Below are 16,366 nucleotides of genomic sequence, written 5' to 3' on the forward strand. Positions count from 1 at the left end.
TGCGCAACACATTGTGTGATCAGTTTTTTCCTTATTCCTGTAGCTCAAAGCACAATCTCCAGCCCAGTGCAGGCCGCCACAGGAACTGCAAAGCCCATAGCCCAATTTTATGAGGAAGACTAACAAATTTAAAGCCAAGGACCTCTTTCTTGCAGTTTCTTGAAGGGTTATCAACAACCTTCCCCTTTGAATCAGCCTTAATGTTGGCGGCTTTGGAACTGCATTTTGATTTGCAGTCACTGTTCTTGCACTCAGCCACACACACGCAAAACAAGCCGCATTTGTCTTTGGCAGGAATGGTACCGTCCTTTGGACATTGTGCTCTTGGCGTAGGTTTCCAGTTGAGGGGGAATGGATATGTGCTGGGTGGAGCAGGTGCTCACATCTTGGAACCGTATACACCGGAGTTCATTCCAGGATCTTTGTTCAGCCGGCCTGTAACAAATGAATATATGGGGTTTTGTTCAATGGGTTTGTGGTCTGATTGCTGATTCTCCTGTGGTAATGCTTACATGGTAGACCACATTTAATATGAGGCGGCTCTTTGCCCCACATGAAACAATCAGCAGCACCTTTAGGCCATCCGTGGATGCTTTGGGGATCAAAGTGGGGATAATTCTCATTGTGAAGCAGTTGAAGCGTGTTCGAGGGGATTGGTCCATCAAAAAATTTGCCACTGAGGCTCTGCTCATAGCCAAAAGCACCAGTTTGGGGGTCGTCTGATGTGTGGAATGCATTGAAATTGTTAGAATGATTGCTTTGGATGGTGAGTGTGAATGACTCACAAATTAGCTTAACCCCAGATGTTTCAAAGAGCTTCAAAAGAAAAAAGGGAAAGATTCAGCAAAGTGCCCTAATCTGAGAAGCTGTTGACTACCAGTGATTACTGACTTCCTGAAATTCCTCCCGAGTCTGGGTGTGTCAAGAAACAGCAAGATAACATCAGTTTGACTTTACACGTGTCGCTCTTAACAGGTCAATGGTGAGCTCACTGCCAGAAAAATACATGAGACCAGGTAAAATCAATTTCCAAGTCATCGGGTCCTGGAAATGTTGTGAAAGCCCAACAGTCTCCATAAGGCTGTTTGATTGGTATTTAAGTTAGCAAAATACAAAATACCGGAGGAAAGATTTTATACTGACACAGCCATGGTAATGATCCTCATTATGGTTAACCTTGAACCAAGAAAAAAGTTGAACTACATATCATTGACCTCAAGTCAAAGAACACGTTCATTCTCCAGGCGTGGTGAGGGAATGATTCACTCACTATGAGGATACACAAGCCGTGTGTTCATCCCACATTCCAAGGCCTGGATCTCCGGTGTCATGTGAGCAACTGAAATTGGAGGAAAGCTATCAGGATGCTGTAGTTTGACCGCACATATTATTGCATTGTAAAACAAGGGACTTGACTAAGCTGGGTTCTCATCCAACCATGCCTTAGTAGGCTTGACATTTTGCACATGTCCAGTGGCTGGATTGGTGTTTGCAGAAGTATAGGGCAGCCGCATGAATCCAGTTATGGTGATAGTAGCAGTAAGTCTTGTTAAACCAAACAAGGTGATTCAAAAGATGCTAGTGGGCACTAAGGAATTGATGATAAGTATTATTTTGAGAGCTGACACCGCTGGATCGCTTGGTTCTAGAAGACCTGCTTAGTAGAAACAAAGCAAACGGGGAAGAGGTATACAATAGAAGTTGGGTCCTGCAATATTAGACAAGAATCAGGGAGTGAGTTAGAATGTCGGGTCACTGAAAGAGTGTACAAATTTTCTCTGGCAAATCTTGAGTTCTCAAGTTTTTATATATTGACCTATTGTTCAGGTCAAACCTTGGATTTGTCATTGTCAATTTTGACCAAAGTCTAATTCAATTTTTCCAAATTTGGTCAGGATTGACTCACTCAATTCATTGGTGTAACTCCTTCTTGGTTTCATTCAAGACTGAACCACATCAGATAAAGTTTTACTTCTTTTTTTCAATTCTCAAATTCCTTAACAATCATGTTGGTTGGTAGAGCAGGACTCAGGGTGGTCTCTTCCGGCAGTGGAAGTGGGGAAGGAAAGGCGGGGCGCGCTGGAGAGGGACAAGGAATGGAGGGGAGGGGCGGGCACGGGTCTCAAGAGCGGTCTTGCGAACTTTAGCACAAGTCTCTCGCCTGCCGCGCAGCGCGAAGCACCTCGCACAAAGTGCAACCTCCAGTCAGGGAGGTCTCACTTTGTGCAAGGCGCATCGCGCCGCGAGACCCTGCGGGGCTGTCCCTTTGGGGCTCTCACAGTGAGGCTTTGTTAAGCTTGCTGTTTAATGGCTTTACTGGTCAACGTTGCGGGGGTGGGGTGGGTTGACAACGGCGTGCTGGACTGTTCCAGGAGATTGCAGGCGGAAAAGATGAAGCCAAATATAAATACATGTCAGTCAAAAGGGTCCCAACACCCGCTTGGTGAGGTGGGAGGGTTTTTTTGGGTGACAACAGTGATGAAAGCGGCGATGTATGTAGAAAATCAGTTGAATGCGGTGAGTCATGGAATATTGAGGTGGGGACAACTCGCCTGATGCGTAGTTATCTTGACAGAAGCGGTGGTCGTACTAAGTTTCAGGGAGGGAGAAGCGAATCAAATACTTGTTGAGGGGGGATGCAGTACAAATATAAATAAAGCGCTTTGTTGGTTGTTTTGTGTCCTTCATGGATCAAATTCTCCTCTTGCAGTTGCGGAGGTTGGGTTCGATCCCTTTTTCTCCTCCGTCCTGTGCACTTGCAAGGACTTGAGGGGTCAAAGTCTTTCTTTTCACTCCTGTTGCAGTTGCGCAGGCTGAGTAACCCCCCTCCGCCAATTGCACTTGCATTAGGCCCGAGTGGTTTAAGGGCTCCCTGCCACGTTTGCACAGGTTGAGCGGACAATCCTCATAAAAAATTCAAACGTAAACCCTCCCCTGTTGCAATTGCGCAGGCTGAGAATTAATTTGATCATTTTTTTTGCCTTGCAGCATCCTATTTGCCCCCCTCTAACCCCTTGCAATTGCAACAGGCGAGGAGGTTAAATCCGGTCCCTTTTCATTTGTGTTTCATGAATTGGGGGACCAGTCCGAGTGCATTTATGTTTGGGGACTTTAAATCAAATTTTCACGGCAGCAAAGTCAAACATACTTCTGCCTGAAAGTATAGATGGGGCAAAATTTTGAAGTTGGCAGCAACTTTGAGTTATGGGCACTTTTTCAGTGCCTTTTGAGAAAAGGGGAGGGTGAACCCATGAACCAAATTTCCACAAAAGTGTGGATTTAATATACTTAGATAACTTGCCAAGGAATAATCCAGAACTCATCTGGAATTCATCCAGAACTCATCCAAAATATAGGCCTTTCTTGGCTCCATGACCAGTGTGTCCTTTTCATGGGGATGTGAAAGGCGCAGTATGTCATATTTTCCCCCTCATGTACTCGCGTACATCAGGGGGACAATTGGTGTCTCAACACAAAGTTTTTACTTTTCATGTGGCTGTGAAAGGCCCATCCTGTGATATTTCCATCTCAATGTACGCGCGTACATGAAGTGACTCTTAGCAAAGTGCAAAAAAGTTCACTTGCATGTGCACATGTGGATTTTGAAAAGCAAAAAAAAAAAAAAAAATCACACAATCATTTTTGTGAAGAGGCCAGGATATGTGGCCAAACTGGGGTGGCACTGCAATCCAACCTTGACTTGCGTCAGACTTTCACCCCAATACATTAGTTTATCACCATTTTTTAGTCAAATTCAAATGAATTACAGCATTTCCAAGAAGATGGGTTTCACTCATTTTACTGCAACATTACCACATTCCAAAATTCTCAACCCAATAATACCAAGTTGACTTTTACTTTAATTTTGTACATGAGGGCATATAATGTGAATTACAAGAAACTCATTTTTTTACAGGAATTACATTCAAGAATGGCAATTTTGCTTACCTATCCTTTGACATAATCAAACAGGAGCAATTGATGAGTTGGACTTGGGTGAAATATCATTTCATCATATTTTTTCCTCTAGTTGTACCTAGAAAAAAAAAGAATTCTACACAACATTGTGTTGACTCCCAAATCAATTCTGACTGACTTTTGACTCACTTCTGCATCCACTTCAATTCATTTAGGGATGAGCTACTGATGCACATCAGGCTCACATCCGACCAAAACTCACATCAAATTCAGCTCTGGCACTCCCTGGGGAGTGGGAAAATATCTCCCCTGGTGAAGCAAACCGACAAAAACTCGACGTGAAAGGCCGTCCATTGCTTCTTCTCTCCTAGCAAAGGAAATGGATATCGTCTCTGGGACTTGGAGAAGAAGTCAGTCGTCAAGTCCCGGGACGTTTTATTTGACGACGAATCATTTCCGTACGGAGCCGAACTAAAACTCCAGCCTTCTCCCCTATTTGTTGAAGTTCCGTGGCCGGCGCACCTCTCTTCTTCCCCTTCCTCGACAAAGCCGCCAGCCCCGCCTGCGCCTCCTCCATCTCCTTCAATTTTAGACTCTCCGCCGCTCAACATTCCCCTCAAGCCTCGTTTTGATCAACGTCTTACCGCGTCCATTCATGCTCCAACTTTGTCCTCCCCTTCCCCTCCTAATGCTTCTCCCCCTTCTCCAGTCTCTCCCCAAAGTCTTCCCCCCCCCCTGTCGTCCCTCTTCCCCTCTCTCCTCCCTCCGTTCCTCTTTCTTCATCCCTCCCTCCTATCCCCTCTCCTCCGCCCTCTCCTACACCACAACCATCCGCGCCACCTCAGCCTCCATCTCCACCTACCCGCCGCTCCGGCCGTCAAAGGCAGGCTCCAGATCGCTACGGGTCATGGGCCAAATCCGCTTCCATCAACAACGAAGTGGACACTCCTAAAACTTGGAAACAGCTTCTCCGGTCTCCGCACAAGGCTTGTTGGCTCAAATCGGCAGAAGAGGAATTTCTCTCTCTTCTCGGCATGGAGACGTGGCGCCTTGTTCCTTGGCCCCTCAAGAGAAAAATCATCAAGTTGAAATGGGTCTTCAAAATCAAACGACGACCCGACAAATTGATACAAAAACTCAAAGCAAGACTTGTCGCGATGGGTTACACTCAGGTTCAAGGTGTTGACTATGAGGAAGTTTTTGCGCCCACCCTCCGGCTCGAGACTCTCCGATTGATTCTCAGTCTCCTGGCTATCAAGAAGTGGAAAGGTAGGCAGGTTGATTTCAAGACTGCCTTCCTCAACGGCCGTCTCAAAGAGCCCGTGTACATGGAGCAGCCTCCAGGCTTTGAAGATCCCAACAATCCAGATTGGGTCTGCGAGGTCCACCGTTCAATCTACGGCTTGAAGCAATCTCCTCGCGAATGGAACCTCGAGTTGCACGCCGGGCTCTTACAAGCGGGTCTTACACAATCGAAATACAATCCTACGCTGTACTTCCGCGTTGAAAACGGTCATCTTGTTGGGGCGTTGACTGTCCACGTTGATGATCTGGCGATAGTCGGTGAACCTTCTTTTGTGGATTCACTCATTGTTGACCTTGGAAATCGTTTCAAAATCGGCGCGGACGAGGACCTCCATCATTTCCTGTCCATGAAAATGAACAGGAGTTTGGACGACCGTCTTGTCTATCTGTCTCAAACACACTACATTTTTCAGCCACAGAGTACATGTCACAGTACCTTACACGTACCAAGTACCTGCAATTGTTCACATTACATCTAGTACATTCCCTTTACACCTTTTATTACATATGTATATCATGAGATACAAGCTTAAGAATGTACTCTTGTTATACATTAAATTATATATAACCATAGTTAAATACAGTTACCATAATGTAATGTTGTTATGAGAGTTAAATTACGTGCAAACAGTAAGATTACAATACATGATAATATTACTGCACACGTGAAATACCCCAAGACAGGTATCACTCATTTATCCCCTGTTACGCCTCAGTTCCCATTTACATAACATATTGGTTATGATATAAATACATAAACAATACATGATGTAATCCAATTCAAAGAGTACTGAATGGAATCACTGATTGGTTATGATCAGCTAGTGTGCACAGCTACTGATCTAGGATCAGTACTGATCATTACACTGCTCTGATCATTTCCAATGTTGATCCTCATGAGGATCTGCTTCCTTTGAGCGCTTCCAGTTCCCCCCTGGTCCTGAAGCGCCTCCAAGCGCCTCATGTTCCCTCCTGCTCTTTCCCACTCTATATAAACACGCCCTCCAGGACTGTTTATCCCTCAGAATATTATTACAGCAAAGTTTAACCCATACCATAGTTAAACAGTGCTTTCATTCTCACCCATCTTTCAATTCAGGAATAACATCAACTCTTGATTACCCTTACCTTTCTGTAGGTAAAACCACGAACCCAAGTTGAGTTATTCCTTGGATGCCTATTAACACCCTGTGTTGATCTGGATGCGCCTTAATTGAGCAAGCCTCTCAGTCAAGATTACTGATAGAGTGAAACCTTTTACAGGTCTTACCACGAACCCATTGGCCCATCCTTGGCATATTACCCTATCATCTTGCTAGTAACAACCCTCTCAGACACGGTTAGTTACCTACAGGCTGACAACATTGAAGACCTGGACATCGATTCCTGGCCGACTCCCACATCTCAGTGAAAACTCCCACGGATTTGTCCTTCAAGGATCTTGTTCCGCGGCAGCCGGCCAAACAGACATCCTCCGGACCCTACCTGCAGCTCATTGGTGCTCTCCTCTGGGCATCTCAGTGTACTCGTCCGGATATTGCGTTCGCGGTAAACCGGCTGTCTCAATTCCTCCGCGACCCCTCCGAAGCCCACTGGAAAGCCGCCGTCCGGGTCCTCAATTATCTCATATCAACCAAACATCTCAGACTGCGCCTGGGGGGTGCCTTGACCTGTTCCGGCTACTCGGACTCAGACTGGGCGGAAGATAGACACGACAGACGTTCCACTTCCGCATACACGTTTCGCCTCGGAGACGGAGCAATATCCTGGAAGTCGCGCAAACAAGCAACCGTGTCATTGTCGAGCACAGAAGCCGAGTATAAAGCCCGTTCAGACTCCTGCAAGGAGGGGCTTTGGCTCCGCTACATCCTGACTGAACTCAAAATCCGACCAAAGTCCGCGATCCCGCTACATGTCGACAACGCTGGCGCTGAAGCTCTCGCCAAGAATCCGGAACATCACGCGCGCACCAAACACATTGATGTGCGGTATCATTTCTCCCGCAAATGTGTCAAACAAGGGAAGATTTCTGTCCTTCACGTCTTGACAAAGGATATGCTTGCCAACATGCTCACTAAACCTCTCGGCCGCACCCTCCTGGAAGAACATCGCGCACGTTTTGGGGTTCTCTAATTTCTTTTCTTTGTTATCATTCCTGTTCTTTTCTCTGGTTTTCAGCAAGGGGGGGTGTTGAGGTTGTGTTTCTTGTGTCTGTTTTCCCTCAAGTCTTTCTGCTTCAAACCTGTCTTGTACATATCACAGCTTGTGACATTTCAGCTTTGTAGTCACCTGGAGCATCAGACGTGGAAGGACCTCTCCTCATCCTTCCACAAACATCTTCATCACTTCTGCTGTTCCAGGTGAGTGTTCCTTGTTTTTCTTCTCTCTCTTTTCTCTTCTTTGTTTTCTCTCTCTGATGCAATGATAACATCCTTCCACAAACATCTTCATCACTTCTGCTGTTCCAGATTCATCACTGCAACACTATGTCCCTAAGTTTGCCAATAATGTGCTTCGGATTTGCCAAGAGTTTGGCGTTGCTGATCAGAGTCTCCATTAAAGAGGGACGCTTTCTTGAGATTTGAGCAATGATCGTGCAACTGAGTATAGTTGCAGGAACGTCTAGGCCCATGGCTGCAAATTCTGCGAGCATGGCCTCGAGCTGGGTAATGTACCAATTGATCTCGTTGTTGTATTGGATATCCTCCCATTTGCACCACGCGTGATAGATGGCGAGCACGGATGAGGAGGCATCCTTGTTTTTGAGCTCCTTCCAGATAGCGAAAGTGTCAGTGATAATGTGATTATAGATGTCATCCTTGACGTGACCGCTGAGAATTGCTGCAGCTCGGATATATTCCTGCTTCTGCTCTTGCGTCGCGTTCTGAGGAAGTGGCTGCTTGATGCATTTGAGCAAAATTTTCACAGCTAGATACATCTTGACCTTCCTTTGCCAGATAGGAAAGTTATCTCCATCGAAGATAGGGCATTTGAAGAGATCCCGTTCTTTGCTGGAGGAGGTGTTCGTGGCAGCGGATGCAGTAGCGGAGGTGGAAGCAGCTGGAGCTTGTCGAGTACCGGCCATGGCGATCTGCTCTTAGTTGCGCTTGAGATCAAAGGTTTCAGCTACCAAGACTGTAAATCTGTTAGATTTTGGACAACTAAGATGTATTTCTCCTGATTAGACTAAGAACAATGGAGAATAAAACAAAATGAGAATGAGAAACATTCAAGGTACCTAAGAGCAGATCTGCTTGGGTACTTGTGTATCACAACAATTGGCTGCTATGCAGCTGAGGAACCTAAGTTTCTACTGGAAAGACTGTAGTCTTCGTCAGTATTTCAACTCTCATTAGCAGTGAGTTGAGTAAGATGATTCTTACTTTAGCTCAATGAGCCTGATGCAATAGTATCGCCAATGCAAGCTGCAAGGGTATTGGAACTGCAGCTGTTGAATGCTAGTAGCATATGTGACCTGTCAGTTCGGCCACTCTTGCTGTTTAAGGCACAACAGTGATGGACTTACCGCCTCTAGCGGGGTTGGTGATCCTATCACGAAGGCTGGAACCGTGTCGGTCTGATTTGGCGTTGGATGAAGGTGTGCTGTAATATTAGAGAGTCTCTAATCAGCTACACTTCTCTTAGCTGTGAGGATCCCAATCAACATGCTTACCTGTTGGGTGGCTTGTCGTGTTTGGGTCGCTTGGGCTCTGCGTCTGTTGATGACGTGGCTAGAGAGAGAGGAGCAGAGGAATTAGCTTTTGCGCATTCCTTCTGCCTGAGAGCTACATGCATAATAGCGGGATTCAAAGTAGACTCGCGCATGCCACTTGCAAGGCAAGGCAAGCAGGCGTTCAACTCAAATGTTGAATGTCGGCTTGCAGTCTCCCCGCAAAACTGGGTTATGCAAAGTGACCTGCATGCACGCGCGGGTCTACTCTGAAACCCCCTAATGCATGCGCCTGAAGGTCGTGCCGGCTCACCAAGATCCCTAGTAGTAGTAGGGTTAGGTTTAGAGACCTTGCGCTTGTGACAGTATAGCGACACCCGGTCATCAAGAGGAAAGGGGTTTACGGAGCGAGGCGTGGGGAACTTAGAGGATTGTGTATATACTTAGCTTAGGGTTTTGCTTCCTTGTAGTTAGACACTTCGCTAGAGCTTGTATTTCCTTTTCTCTTCTTCTTTCCTCACTCATCTAGTCACTCTCGCTCCTCACCTCAATAGGTGATTCTTTTTCTTTGTGTCCTTTGCTCTCCCGAGATCTCCCTTGTGCTCACTGCGGTCCACTGGCGTTTCATAGGTTTGCTCATCTCTTTCTTCCTTATCGCTTCCTGTCTTTTCTTTCCCTTGCTATGCAATGCAGCCTCACTCATCTAGTCACTCTTGCTCCTCACCTCAATAGGTGATTCTTTTTCTTTGTGTCCTTTGCTCTCCCGAGATCTCCCTCGCGCTCACTGCGGTCCACTGGCGTTTCATAGCGTTTCCTATGATTCGGGGTCAACCCTGAATCCTAACAAACATTCCCGAGAACATGCTGAACTCAAGCCTCCCACCCCCATCGAGCTCGAAGGCCAACCCTTCCGGTGGGAAAGGAAAGAGACCCGCCACAGCTACAGCAGAAGCCCCCGAAAAGCCAGACTCAGCCAAAGGCTGGGTCAAGATGATGTTAGAACTCCAACACAACGCGGCGCTACAAGCGCAGGCTGATCGCAAGGAAGCCAGAGGCCGCATAGACCGGCTGGAGAAACTTTTTTTGGCCACAACATCGTCCAGTCAAACCACCGCGCTCCACGTCCAAGTCGAACCGGATCGATCGCCGTTGGCTCAGAGCGGATGGACCCAAATTTTTCGGCCCCTTTCGGGAGGTGGAGCCTTTCCTCAAATGGGTCCAAAGTGTACAGATCTACTTCAAGACCCGTGACATCACCGACGAGAACGACAAGCTCCACATCGTTGGGGGCCTACTCGACAAGACCAACCTGATCTCCCTGTAAGAAACCGAAATAGACAGCTACATGGGACATCCCTGGGCTGACTTCAAGGCGCGCCTTTTTGATGTGGCTCTTCCAACCTCCTGGCGTGATGATCTCGAGGAGAAGATACAAAATCTTTCAATGCTGGACACGGAGACGTTTGCCTTATACAGTACCAGGGCCCGTACCCTACAAAGTTTGTTCAACTTTGAAAAACCAACACTATCGGACCTTGGCTTAGCGAAGCTCATGGTCTATGGCATGCCCCAAGATCTCAAAGCTAAAGTCAAGGAGTGGCAACTCCTTGAGGCTAAGGAATTTTTATACAGTTTCTTCGAACAACGCTGCAACACATTCTACGAAGCGCTCCCGAGACGACCGACGAGCCGATTCCGACCCTCCACCAATTCCTCTCCGACCACGAGCAATTCTGGCAGTTCTGATATTGTGTGGCGCATACACTCCTACCTTGACTCGGTAGGACGTTGCCACTTCTGCAAGAATCACTGCGGCAGCCCAAACCGCCTCTGCCCTGGCCCCTTCAATGGTTCCCGCGTTGAGATTCCTCCCTCCTTTATAACCCCTCCGAAACCTCCCAAATATACACCCCCTCGAGCTTGGTCAACTTCTCAACCACCCAAGAACCCAAATTCCGGCCCGGGGCGCACTTCAGCTCCCCCAGCGGGCTTAGCTGCTCTTATGGGAGACAAATACCTGTCAAGACTCAGGTCCAGGCCCAGAGTCAAGGAAGCGCAAGGAACTGAACCCTAACCCCGCAAGGGGGACAGGTGAGTCCGCGCGACCCTCAGGCGCATGCATATGCATGTCGCTCCCAGGCGGTTGGATTATGCTAACGCTAATCCTCCGCTCCTTTCTAGCCACGTCATCACAAGACGAAGAGCCAAAGCGATACAAGCAAACTCTGCCTCTCTCAAGGTATGAAGATTGCTTAATCGTCTCAGCTAGGGCAAGAAGTGCTGACCGGATCTAATCTTCCTTACAGCACTCTTGTTACCGACGCCAATCCAGACCGAACCGGTTCCTCCAGCCTCAGCAATAGGATAACCAACCCCACCTCAGGTGGTGAGTACCTTGCTGCAGAACCATCTTGTTCCACGCTGAAGACTGACCAAGAGCTCAACGGTGTCACAGATAACACCCGCTCCGCAAGTCTCGCGAGTCGAATCGGCCAGCGTTAAGCGTAAAGCCATTCGATCCTAAGTAAGAGGCTGATGCTCTCTCAGACTCTCACAAAAGAGAAGATCTAGCACTGACTATCTGAGTAGCCGCCCGCAACAGACGTTTCCGTTCAAGTCACGCACACGTGACCGTAGCTGCACCGCAGTCCTTTTCTTCTCTTATCAACTAAACAAGAGCAGGCCGTGATCCGCTCTTAGGTACATTGTGCTCACTTTGTTTTATTTCTCTTTCTGTCTCTGGATATGCTAGATTGACCTTATCTGATTACGAAATAAAACCTCTTAGTTCTGTGAACTCTTTCAATACCCAGCTCTTTTGGCGAGCGCAATAGTGATATACCGCGAAATAGATGTAGCAGCCCAGGGGAATGAGCTCGCTGGCCTCTCACTTGATGAAATTGTAGCGGAAGAATGCCGCCCCTTGTCCGATTCTGATTTCGTTGATGATGTTGAAGAAAATCCTATCTATTATGAGAACCTCGGGCTTGCGGCGACTGCAACTTCTCACAACCAAGATGCGGATCCAACTTTTGATGAGCGTTGTGTGGACCACCTCTTGGCGGACCCGACTGAAACAACCTTGACCAAAATCGCAGAGTGCGTAACCCCCTCCCCTTATCCTCCCCGACGCCTTCACCAACTGCATGCGGGGAGATGCTTACGCGGGCAAATCTGCTTAGGCCCCAAGATTAACCGGTTTTTATTACGCCCTCGACGACCCCCCGTCCGACCACCCCTAGAATAAACTCCTTTTATCATCCAAATCCCCGTCACCACCCCCAAAAGGAAGGCAATGTGCACACATTGCCATGTTCAATACATTTTTAATACCAAGGTATTTCACATGGCTAACCTAGTTATTACAGAATATTAAGCTTGTTGTTCCAGAAGTTTTTTACAGAAGTTTAACCCTCTTACAAGAGTTTAATTCAGTTGTCACGGAAGTTAAACCCATGTAATAAAAATTCAAGAAGAAATTTCAACTGATTATTATGGTGAAAATATTTTTTGGTGTGGTTTAAAACTCATGCCCTGGAGTGCCCTGTCATTGGTTTAAAATCCTTGGAAAGTGCATTAGCCCCATATGTAGGAACCTACCTTCAGGGTTTATCATTCTGAAATCCCCATTTAGTTGTTGTATTTTATCCAAATGGAGGTACCATAAAAGATTTGATAACACACTTCATATATATATATATATATAATACTCTTTAATTGTCCTTGTGTTAAAAATAAAATTGTTAATAATGTGTTTTCTCAAATCAGTTTTACTGCTTAGTTGTTGTTTTTCTATCATAAATTCATTTCCTCTTTGAAATTAGATAAATGCTTTTGTGTAAAAAATGACTGAAACAGGCCAGGTGACTTTGAAAAATCATCCAAGTAAGATCCTTTGGGTGGAGGTTGCAGCGCTGCAACCCCTACCTGATCCCAGCAGGTATTACCCTGTCTGGTCCAGGAGGTTATGGGGTGCCGGACGCCTTGGGTACACTTCTGGGCGCGCTGTAACCCTGGAACATGTACCAGGGCTTCACAGGTATATCATGTCCATTCCCGCTGGGTTTGTGTCACGGGACAACCCTAAAACGGCCGGGTACCCCGCGAGTGCTAGCCTAGGTGCACCTCTATGCTAAAAGCGACTTTGGACAATTGTCCAAATTCACTCGGCCTTGATTTGGCCTTGCTGATGAAGTGCAAACTCCATTTTGATTCAAAAAGAGGTATGACCTCCATTTGGACCTCCATCAAATGGAGGTTGTACCCCCATCAGATGAAGGTTGTACCCCCATCAAATGGAGGTTGTACACCCATTGGTTGGAAGTAAAACCTCTGTTCATTGGATGTTGCACTCACATTCAAGTTTTTACTACGCGCACACCATAAAGGGTGTAGACACTTTTGTACACCATCATGTTTGGTGGGCAGGGACACGTACGCCAAGAAACCCGGTCCTCAGTCCCGTACGCCTGCATACTTGGCGTACAGGACTGGGGACACCAATTCCCCAAACTTCAGTTCGCCAAGAGGAATACATACCTCTCAGCGAGATGGACTTTGACCAGCTCGCCAAAAGGAATACATACCTCTCGGAGAGATGGAATTTGACCGGCTTGCCGAGAGGAATACAGAACGCTCGGCAAGATGGATTTGTACCATCTCGCCAAGAAGAATACATTGCTCTTGGCGAGCTGGGCTTTGGCCATCTCGCTGGGAAGAATACCCTTGGCGAGCTGGTTTACAAATTCACCTCGCCAGGAGGTATGTATTCCTCCCAGAGAGCTGGTAAAAATTCATCTCACATAGAGCAATATATTTCTCTTGGCAAGCTGGAATTTTACCAGCTCGCCGGGGTGTCCTGGCGTACTTTCCCCTTCACGCCAAAACACAATGGCATACACACCTGTGTACGGCTTTTTGGCGTGCACGTAGGAAAAATTTGGTGTGCATTTAGCATGACCCAAAAGAAAAAATAAAAGAGAAAAAGAGAGTTAGAACTCTATTGCAACTTCCCTTCCAAGAGGGGGATTGGAGTTGTGACTCACAAGAAGCTGCAAGACCCACATTCAAAATTTCAGATGGGCCAAGGTGGTGTAAGCAACCTCCTGGGAGCCAGAATCCTAATTCAAGTGAGTTTTTAATTTAAGTCCATAAATAATTACATATCCCACTTTCTTAAATCCACAGAATCCTAGAATCCTGTTGAGTTGTCTGTTAGTCTGCTACCATGATGTATCACCACAGTATGGAGGGCTGTTGGATTGACCCATGAGCACTACCAACCAACCACCCAGCTGGCAGCCACAAGCGTCTGTAGCCTACACTGCCCGCAAACGGGTGACGAAATCCGGATTTTGTTGTGCTGACGAAATCCAAATTTTGCCCCGAGTTCGAGCCCCGGCGCTGTTGTCACCTGCCCTGGATTTCGTCACCTCCGACAGGTCACCCAGGGATTTCGTCAGCTGAGCTCTCAGCTCAACGCTCACACACCCTCTCGATGGCCGGTCAACTCGGTCATCAAGAGGATATGTACACATCCCCTCGATGACCGGTCAAACCGGCCATCAAGAGGGGAACACACCCTCTCAATGGCCGGTCAAACCGGTCATTGAGAGGAATACACATCCCCTTGATGACCGGTCAAACCGGCCATCAAGAGGGGAACACACTCCCTCCATGGCCGGTCAAACCGGTCATCGAGAGGAATACACATCCCCTCGATGACCGGTCAAACCGGCCATCAAGAGGAGTACACACCCTCTCCATGGCCGGTCAAACCGGTCATTGAGAGGAATACACATCCCCTCAATGACCGGTCAAACCGGCCATCAAGAGGGGAACACACCCCCTCCATGGCCGGCTTGGCCGGACATCGAGAGGAATCCTCTCAATGGCCAATCAAAAATTCGTCATTGAGAGGAATCCTCTTGATGGCCAATTGAACCGTTATGGCCGGTCATTGAGGGGATGTGTATTCTTCTCAATGACCGGTTTGACCGGCCATCAAGAGGGTGTGTTCCCCTCTTGATGGCCGGTTTGACTGGTCATCGAGGGGATGTGTATTCCTCTCGATGGCCGGTCAAACCTCTCAATGACCGGTTTGACCGGCCATCAAGAGGGTGTGTACTCCTCTTGATGGCCGGTTTGACCGGTCATTGAGGGGATGTGTATTCCTCTTGATGACCGGTTTGACCGGCCATGGAGGGAGTGTGTTCCCCTCTTGATGGCCGGTTTGACCGGTGTAAGACTCAAAAGGTGTCGTGAGACCCTTTTGCTGAATGGCGAAAGGTATGGATGAGGAGCAAGCTCTGCCTTTCTGTATATCAGAAAACAAGACCACCAAGGTAAGCTTGGCAATTTATTTTGTGATAGGATATGTTCGAAGATGAGATGTATAAGAGGATTGTTGTTGATGTCCGAGGTTGATGGGGTTACTGATGTATGTAGTAGGTGACGGTGACTTGATGTCTCGAGTGGGGCTTGAACCTAGGTCCTTGGCCTGGGGGTATATAAGTTCAGAAAGTGAGGGGTGATGAGGGTGAGAGGGAGCTAAGCTCAACCAGGAGTGGAACCGGGGACTGGTTACTGGTGAAAGGTGTGTGACTGAGCGGCGATATGAATTTCAAATAAAGTGTGAAAGGTATGAGAAAGTGAGTGGTGATGTGAGCTGATAACTGTGATATGGATAGATAATATGAGTGATAAGTGAGTAGAGAATATAGACTCCCCGATGGCATGAGGCCGGGAACAACTGGCAGGCAGAGGCCTCCTTATATAGACAATGATGAGGGAATTTAGCTCCAGGGGAGCAGCTATGAGGGAATTTGGCTGGTGAGAAAGTACAACTGAGGGAATTTAGCTAGACTATTTACAATGCGTCCCTTTGATATGCAAACAGGATCATATATATTCATACAGGGATTTTCCAAGATCAAAGATATGCAACTGGAAAACAAACATATGCAAATGAAAATAGGAGGTGAGAACTGATAAAAGGAAGGAAGAAAGGTAATTCATGTGCCGTATGCATTATGCCAAGTATGGTAGCCGAGAGTTGAGTCTGTGTGTGAACCCGCTTGGACTGGTGCGTGAAAGGGATGATTTGCGTATCTTCTGATCCGGTAGAGATATGAGAGTGGTTTCAGTGGGTGACTAGGGGTTATTTTGGTCCTAGATTCCATTTCTGATTTCCATTTGGCCGTATCTTGAGGCGTTTTGTGAGTACACATAAAAGTTTGAATTTTTCCTTCTACAAACACAGGAATAATGACCACATCCTCCCCCAACTTATTGACTGTCCCCAGTCAATTATGACTTATAACTGTGTTTGTTTTGAGGTTGAGGCTTGATTTGGCTTGAGAGTGTATTCTTGAGTTTATGGTTTTTGTATAGGTATTTTGTGTTTTGCGGAGAGTGAGACTTGAATTTTTGGGTTGAGGCGGAGGCGTGAACCGGCGCCCTGTTTGTTGGCTG

The 16,366-nt window shown here is 47.1% G+C and overlaps 2 protein-coding genes across 2 annotated transcripts; one reads left to right on the forward strand and one right to left on the reverse strand.

Moving 5' to 3' along the window:
- Positions 1-379: 379 nt before the first annotated feature.
- On the reverse strand, positions 380-1,331 carry PtA15_3A895 (uncharacterized protein; the record flags this gene model as incomplete). The annotated part of the gene is made up of 7 exons (XM_053167908.1): positions 380-435; positions 513-719; positions 786-816; positions 892-912; positions 1,007-1,081; positions 1,144-1,199; positions 1,271-1,331. The coding sequence occupies 7 exons, from the start codon at positions 1,329-1,331 to the stop codon at positions 380-382; spliced, it is 507 nt and encodes a 168-aa protein (XP_053019079.1).
- Positions 1,332-9,754: 8,423 nt separating this feature from the next.
- Positions 9,755-12,135, forward strand: PtA15_3A896 (uncharacterized protein; the record flags this gene model as incomplete). Its single annotated transcript, XM_053167909.1, has 2 exons — positions 9,755-9,877; positions 12,076-12,135. The coding sequence occupies 2 exons, from the start codon at positions 9,755-9,757 to the stop codon at positions 12,133-12,135; spliced, it is 183 nt and encodes a 60-aa protein (XP_053019080.1).
- Between the last annotated feature and the right edge of the window lie 4,231 nt (positions 12,136-16,366).

The sequence above is a fragment of the Puccinia triticina genome, chromosome 3A (assembly GCF_026914185.1).
Source record: "Puccinia triticina chromosome 3A, complete sequence".
Lineage (NCBI taxonomy): Eukaryota > Fungi > Basidiomycota > Pucciniomycetes > Pucciniales > Pucciniaceae > Puccinia > Puccinia triticina.